This window comes from Pteropus alecto, unplaced genomic scaffold (assembly GCF_000325575.1).
Source record: "Pteropus alecto unplaced genomic scaffold, ASM32557v1 scaffold43, whole genome shotgun sequence".
Taxonomy (NCBI): domain Eukaryota; kingdom Metazoa; phylum Chordata; class Mammalia; order Chiroptera; family Pteropodidae; genus Pteropus; species Pteropus alecto.
Genome location: NW_006435764.1, coordinates 2,177,864 through 2,184,936, shown reverse-complemented (window position 1 = coordinate 2,184,936; position 7,073 = coordinate 2,177,864). Strand labels below are relative to the sequence as shown.

General features: G+C 60.7%; 1 protein-coding gene across 1 annotated transcript in view; it reads right to left on the bottom strand.

The window, feature by feature from the left end:
* The window catches only part of SHANK2 (SH3 and multiple ankyrin repeat domains 2), a 408,406-nt gene that overhangs the window by 306,859 nt on the left and 94,474 nt on the right, over nt 1–7,073 (bottom strand). Inside the window, exon 10 of the mRNA XM_025046286.1 lies at nt 4,886–4,963. Coding sequence (XP_024902054.1) covers nt 4,886–4,963 — 78 coding nt within the window. The remainder of the gene's footprint in view (nt 1–4,885; nt 4,964–7,073) is intronic.

The following is a 7,073-nucleotide window of genomic DNA, read 5'->3' as shown; positions in this document are numbered from 1 at the left end:
AAATAAATGGGTGCCGCTGCCGCGGAAACAGGGCGGGGTCCTCGAGACGCGGAACCCAGGATTACGGACGGTCCGGCAACCCCACGGCCGGGGACACGGCCAAAATAATGGAAAGAGGGGACAGACGTGTGCGCCTGTCCCCGCTTTCGCACAGACGTGTGCGCCACGTTCACGGCGGCGTCGGTCTCAGAGCCCGAGGACGGAAGCGGCCCGAGTGTCCACCCACAGACAGACGAGCAACACGCGGTCCGTGCAGAGCGCGGGACACGATTCGGCCTTGGAAAGGAGGGAAGCGCCGACGTCTGCTGCCACGTGGACACACCCTGAGGACATCATTATGCCGAGGGAAATGAGCCAGACGGAGAAGGACAAACGCGGTGTGTCCCACTCACGTGGGGACCCAGAGGAGACAGAGTCCCAGAGACAGGAAGTCGCAGGTGGGGCCGGGGCTCGGGGACGGGGCGGGGAGCGAGGTGTCCTGGGGACAGAGTGGCAGCTGGGAGATAGAAAGTCCCGGAGATGGTGGTGGCAATGGCTGCACAGTCTTGGAAGTTCCCGGAGATGGTGGTGGCGATGGCTGCACAGCCGTGTGACGGTGCCCAGTGCCGCCGAGCCCTGTGCTGAAAACGGCAAGGGTGTTGAACATTTCACCACGGCGGAAAAATCTCTGCACTTCTAAATCCTCTTCAAAAGCAGGAAGTAAAAAAAGCAAACATAACAAAATGATGAGAAACACAGAGCACATTATAACCGGGTGTTCGCCTCTTACTGCAAATCCGGGACCCGGCCTGGCCATCATGCCACGTGTGAACGGGGCCCCGGGCCCAGCACCTTCGCGTCCCGGACCTCAGACACGCGGCTCACCCCGCCCACTGTTCCTCAGCTTTCAGACGCCAGGCTCCGTGCTGCTGCCAGGGAAGCCTGCTGGCTCCCAGGCTAAGTGACCCGCACGATCCTCTGCTGGCATTTACCGTCTCTGTGACAACCGCGTTTCGTCCCCTACAAGACACCGCCACCTGCACGAGGCTGAGTTCCAGGTGCCCAGTGGCAGCAAAGAGGCTGCCGCAAACCTTCTGAGTAGCCCCGACGATGACACGCGAGGTGGCTGAGACCTGTCACGTAACCAAGCGCTCGGCCCTGTGAACCTTCCGGCGGAGGCCCTGGAATGCTCGGCGAGAGCGGGGAGCTTGTCATCGCAGGTGTCCTGTGCTCGGGACTCGCGGACACACAGAACGCTTTCGAGAAGTGTTAGCAGAGTGCGAGGAATGAACCTGGAGTTCTAGACAACTGTTGGGACCAGCGGGCCATGTGGCAGAACCCTCACAGGTGTGCTGCTCCGGTGAAGGGCCATGTCCCTAGCAGGAAGACTCTCAAAGTGGGGGACACGCCAGGATGTCCACTCGGCGGAGGCAGGGGCTGAGAGGTCACCTGGGCTTTCCAGAGCACCTGCCAGCTCCAGAGAACCCGGAGCAGTGTAGGGGACAAACGGCCTCCCCGGTCGCTGGGCCGAGCCAGTTCATACAGTGATTCGTCCTTAACGAGGGGTCCCCGAGATGGCAGAACCGTCACTACTTAACCGAGGAGTCACCTGAGTCTCAGACAGGAGAGGTTCCCAAGGAGACGAGCTGGTCCAACTGACAAGGGCTAGTCATTTTAACAAGTGGACTAAACTTCCAGAACGTTCCTTTCTCGGGTCCCTGCATCTTGCCAGGAGCAGAGGTGTAAACGGAAAGTGGTCCACGTGGGTCACGTGATCTTTCCAGCCCTAAAATCCACAGCACAGCGGATTCTACCGTCTGGACGCGACGTCCTCCCCAGACCTAGGCTGCTAACTTAACATCTCCGTCGTTGGTTTCGTCGATAAGCACACCTACTGTGTGCCGGGCACGTGTCTTTGACGAAGAGATGACCAAAACCAGGTCCTGCCCTGAGAGTCGCTTTCCCAAGACACGGAAGCCGTCGGGAGAAGGACCCCGCGGATGCTCTTAGGACCCCGCTCGGCCAGGAACCCTTGTTTCTCCGCGATCCACCGGGCACCTCGCGCTGGACCCCGAACTGGGACTCGCTCCAGATCGAACGTGGATTTGGAGGCGTCCACCGCAGATGACTTGGGGTTTGCTTCCGATCTTGCACCCCAACCCCAGCAGCACTGGCCGGACCACGAGGGGCCCCACTCCTGGGCATCAGCGCTGCAGTCAACGCTGAATCCTTTCTGCCGTGCGTGCCAGGCTCCTCCTTCCCCCTCCTCCCTCCCTCTCCCTCTCTCCCCCTCTCTCCCTCTCTCCCGGCATCCAGGCATGCACAGAAGAAAGGCCAGTGAGTAGGTGGCTACAAGCCAGGAAGAGAGCTTTCACCAGAAGCTAAATTTGCTGGCACCTTGACCTTAGACTTACAGCCCCCGGGACAGTGAGAAATAAATGTCTGTGGTCTGAACGGCCCCATCTGTGGCCTTCTGCTCCAGGAGCCAGAGCTGGCCAACGGTCACCACCCCATCACCGTCACTGTTCAAGATACACCCAGGTAATCTTGTAAGCGCTTTTCCTCATCCCTCCTCCGCCTTCAAAAGCCGCCTCTGTCTCCGATTCTCAGACCTGAGCAGGCATCAGCATTTCCGGGAGGCTTATTAGAAGGGAGCACTGGCCCTGCCCCCAGGGCTTCTGACTCGGTGGTACTGGGCCGAGCGGAGAGTCTGCATCCTCTCAAGTCCCTAGCCTCGCTGATGCTGCCGACTCGGCCTCGAGGCTAAATCATTAAGCAGACGCTTGGCCAGACAAAGCCCGTCACACACGCCGAGATTTCTTAGACAGGCCCATATTCAAACAGCATCCATGTCCCCCAGGCGAACATGCTGATCCCCCCAACGATGCAGCCAGCCGTCCCTCCCCTTCACCCGAGCGCTTCAACCTCCACAATGCGAACTGTGAATGAAGGCGAGAGGAGGGGGCATCGTAGAGGCAGGGGTCTGCAGACAGAATTAAACCTCTGGGTCACCGTCAGACACGGCGAGGGGGGAGCTTGAGGGAGGAGCCCAGCGCCCAGCCGTGCAGCCGCGCCCGTCCTGGGAGCGCAGAGTGAGCGGCCGGCTCGATCCTGCCCGCCGCAGAGGCGCATGCGCAGGCCGCGAAGTCCCATCGTTCGAGAGTGTTTCACATCGTTGTCTTCCAGAACCATCGGTGGCACGGGGTTGATTGTCATCAGAAAAATAGAGGCCGGTGGCCCTGGGTTTGAGCGGTTGAGGTTCGGCTGCGAGGGGGGTGTCCTGAGCATCCTGTTAGACTTCCGCAAGGAGGGGTGTCCCCAGCCCTGTGTGACGGCACGGGAGAGGGTCCGACAGGGACCGTTCGTCCTGGACACCACGCACGCTCGTGTCCCTGGAGCGCCGCATGGCAGGTACGAGCCGTGCCTCCTAGGGAGTCGCTGACCGTGAACTCAAGGGTGCTGGCTGCTGACTCCAGGCTAACTAAGCAACATTCTGATTTTAAAAAGGAACTAAAGAAATATATTACCTAACGGCCAGAAAAAAACCTTTACACCAAGACCAGCCACCCACGGCTAAGCCCGAAGCGGGAGGAGCGGTCCCACCATGCAGCGGGAGGGCCCCGGGCTCTGCGGTCGCGCTGGGAAGAGGGGGTCCCGGACAGTGACAGTCTTCGCGGACCCACCCGCAAAGCGGGAGCTCAGGCCCCGATCCGTTCTGCGTTAAACACCCACAAGCCGCGAGGCTCAGGATGGCAGCCCCGGCCCCGGGCGGCGAGGGGCCGAGCAAGCTTCTCACCGCCGGGCCCGGTTTTAGGCTGAACTGGTTCGCTCTCAAGACATCGAGCCCACACGGAAGATATAATTATAATATATAAAATAATAAACTGTATAAGTTCAAAGTGTCTAAAAAGAGGGTCAGCAAAACATCCGTGGAAGCCAGTTCGAACACTTCCTTTGGCTCAGTAGGACGTGACAGTTACTCCCAAACACGAGTCACGGCGTGAGTCTAGTCCAAGCGGAGAATCTGGCCGTGTTCAGGAACCAGGACGCGGGTCTGCAACTTACAGCACCGAGCTAAAATGATACTTCCACCCCGAACCCTCGGGGCAGCTGCATCGGAATTACGCGAGCCCCACATCTGGACAGCGGGATACGAATCGGCCCCCCGAACCGAGGACACGCTGACACGCGTGGACACGGAGAAGCCTCGGAAATGTTACGCTCAGGGAAAGCAGCCAGACACGAAAGCCCACACGTCCTGTGGTTCTGTTTATACGACACGCTCGGAACGGGCTAATCCAGAGAGACGAGGCCAGTGAGCGGCCTTCGGGGGCTGGGGAGGGGGGACAGGGAGTGGCTGCTTAGCGCACAGGGTTGCGGGATTGTCGTTAGGGGCAATTCCAAGGCCCTTAAGTGCATAGCAGTGATGCCGGCCCCTCATCAACGTACCTACGGCCACTGAGCTGTGCCCTCTGAAGGGCCGAAAACGGTAAATTAGAACCGTGGACCGTGCGTCCACCCTGGGACACCACGGCCAGTGGCTCGCCCTGCACTCTGGGACAGCAGACCCAGACTGGGCGCCCGATGGGCGACAAGCCACCCTCCTACCTCCCGTGAGAGTCTTACGAAGCTCTCCCCGTTGAAAGGAGCCAGCAGTTCCCAGCAGCCGCAGGATGAAGACACCCCCATCCTGTGCTGTCCCTGACACCCCACCCCACCCACCCCAAGGAGCCGCTGCCTCATCACACCCTTCGGTCTGACAGGAAGGGGCCACTGCGAGCAGGACCGGAACATGCCAGCGGCTCCAGCACTAGGAGACATGACGTCTCCAGCAGCACGTGTGCCCGGAGCATGGGGGACGCGCCTGCCCGGCCCCCCGCACGCCGGCGTCGCATGCCCCCCATACCTGAAACGGCGTCTGGCTGTTGTAGTTCTTCAGCTCCTTGTCCCCGCCTCGAAACAGCAGCACCCGGGCGCAGCTGTCCTGCACGGTGGAGAGAAGACAGGGGTCTGTTGGTGGCACGTCGGGCACCGACCTTCTCCCAGGGGGCCGTTCGCAGGCTCCGGCTCATGGGCGCGCGGAGGGGCAAAGTCAGAAGGGAGGAGGGCGTCCTCCCTTCGTCGGGGCGGGGCCGGGATCGGGGTGACCGCCTGGGTCCCCGCGATGCTCCCGGCTGAAGCTCAGCGGCCACGAACGCTCTGAACGCGACGGCCCCATGCCGAACACGTCCATGTCTAAAGCTGGTCTCCCGTCTCGCGCATGCGCATAAAATACATCGCGAGTGAAACACCGTCAAGGGAAATCCCAAGAGAGGGGAAGGAGGACGGGGAGACGGCGGTACGTGCGCTCCCGTGAGAAGAGAGAGCGGAAACGCCTTCTAGAACATTCTTCACGCAGGAAGTTGTAGGAAAAATCAAGGTGGATCGATAAAAACTGACAAGAAACACCTCCGAGAAGTTTTAAGTAGAGAACGCGAGTCTCGAAACAATCATATGGTTTAATTTCGCTTCTGGTTTACTGCAGAAGCGCGAAGACCAGGTCCGGAAGGGGGGGCCCCTTAACGAGTTTGCTTCCCCACGGAGAAGACAGGATTAGGGAGCCAAAAGGAGGGATCCTTCCATCTTAGCAGCCTCTATGCTTATATTTTTGAATGTTTTCCAAAGGCAGGCAATGTTCACTTCTCGTGTATTCCTGTCCATTTGCTGAGCATCTATCTGTCTGTGGGGCCGACAGAAAACTTCCCGCCGGCCCTTCTGAAACCGCTAATGAGGAGCTGGAGACATTTATGATGAAGTGACAGGTGGTAGCATGTGCGTGCACAATCGATGATCGCAAGAACACGTTTGCCTCTGAAAGGCAGCCGGGCTCTTTAGAATAGGGAAATTATGTTTTTCCAGGAGAACTTCAATGACCAAGTGCCCGCTGGTGTTTGTGCCTTACGGCTGCCACGGGCCAGGCGCCTGCCCCACAGGACCCCGTGCCCATGGCCCCCAGTGCAAGTCGCAGCCAGACCCCCACACTGGGCCCATCTCGGCCTTCCCACCTTTTCCTAGAGTGGAGGTGATGGGCACGGCCACCCGGGGTAGACACTCGATAAGGAGCCACTCAGGGTTTCCCACCCAGAAAACTGCTTAGAGGGACAGGCTTGTGTCCCCACTCCAGACCAGAAGGGGACCTGCTGTCCTGAGGGAGGCCGAGGCCGAGGCAGGTGCCCAGGGCACAGGTTACGGGACCTGGGTGAACAGCGGATTTAAGACGAAAAGCTGGACGGGAGGAAGCCCAGGGCTGGGGGTGCCGGAGACGGACACGCTGTAACCCTGACTGCGTCTGGAAGGACTAGAAAGCATTCGATTGTGCACTTTAGACTCGAACCCACAGAACCGTGCGGTGTGTGAATTACGTCTGCCTCGGTAAAGGCCTTATGTGTTAGAAGCAGGGGACAGGGACAGAGACAGAGTGACAGAGAGTGACAGGGTGACAGAGAGCGGGCCACGCTGGCAGGTCTCCCTTCCACGGCTACGACCCCAGCCCAAGAGCCCAGCTGGGGCGGCCCCGATCCCCTGTCCTGGTCGGGGTCCCCGGGGACCGCCGCCTCGTGACCATGGCGCTAAGGAGAGAGCCGCCCGTGAGCGGAGCAGACGGAGGCCGAGCACGGGGACCTCTGCTCCCTGAGCTGCAGTCGGGGCGGGGGTCCGAGTCCCCAAGACAGAATGGCGGGCACCGCACTCCCCGCTGTCGGGGAGCTGGGCCTCAGCGGCCCCTCGGGGCTGACTCGGGTCACCGTGTGTAAAGTCCCCTGGGCGCTTCGCAGGCACAGGCGAGGCCGGGTCTGAGGCCGGGACGGAGGCCGGGACGGAGGCCGCCCTCCATAAACCGCTGTGGGGTGAAGCGGGGGCCGCCCCAGGGGAGGGGAGAGGACTTCGGAGCTGTGGGACCAGGGTGGCAGAGAGGGCCACCTCCGCAGGGCGGCACGAGGGTCAGGGACAGAGAGGCTGGGCCAGAAGCGGCACGCGAGAGAAACGGGCCGCGAGCCCGTGTCGGAAATGGGGTGCGGGTGTGCGAAATCGTGACACAGACGCGGGGTGGTGCACAC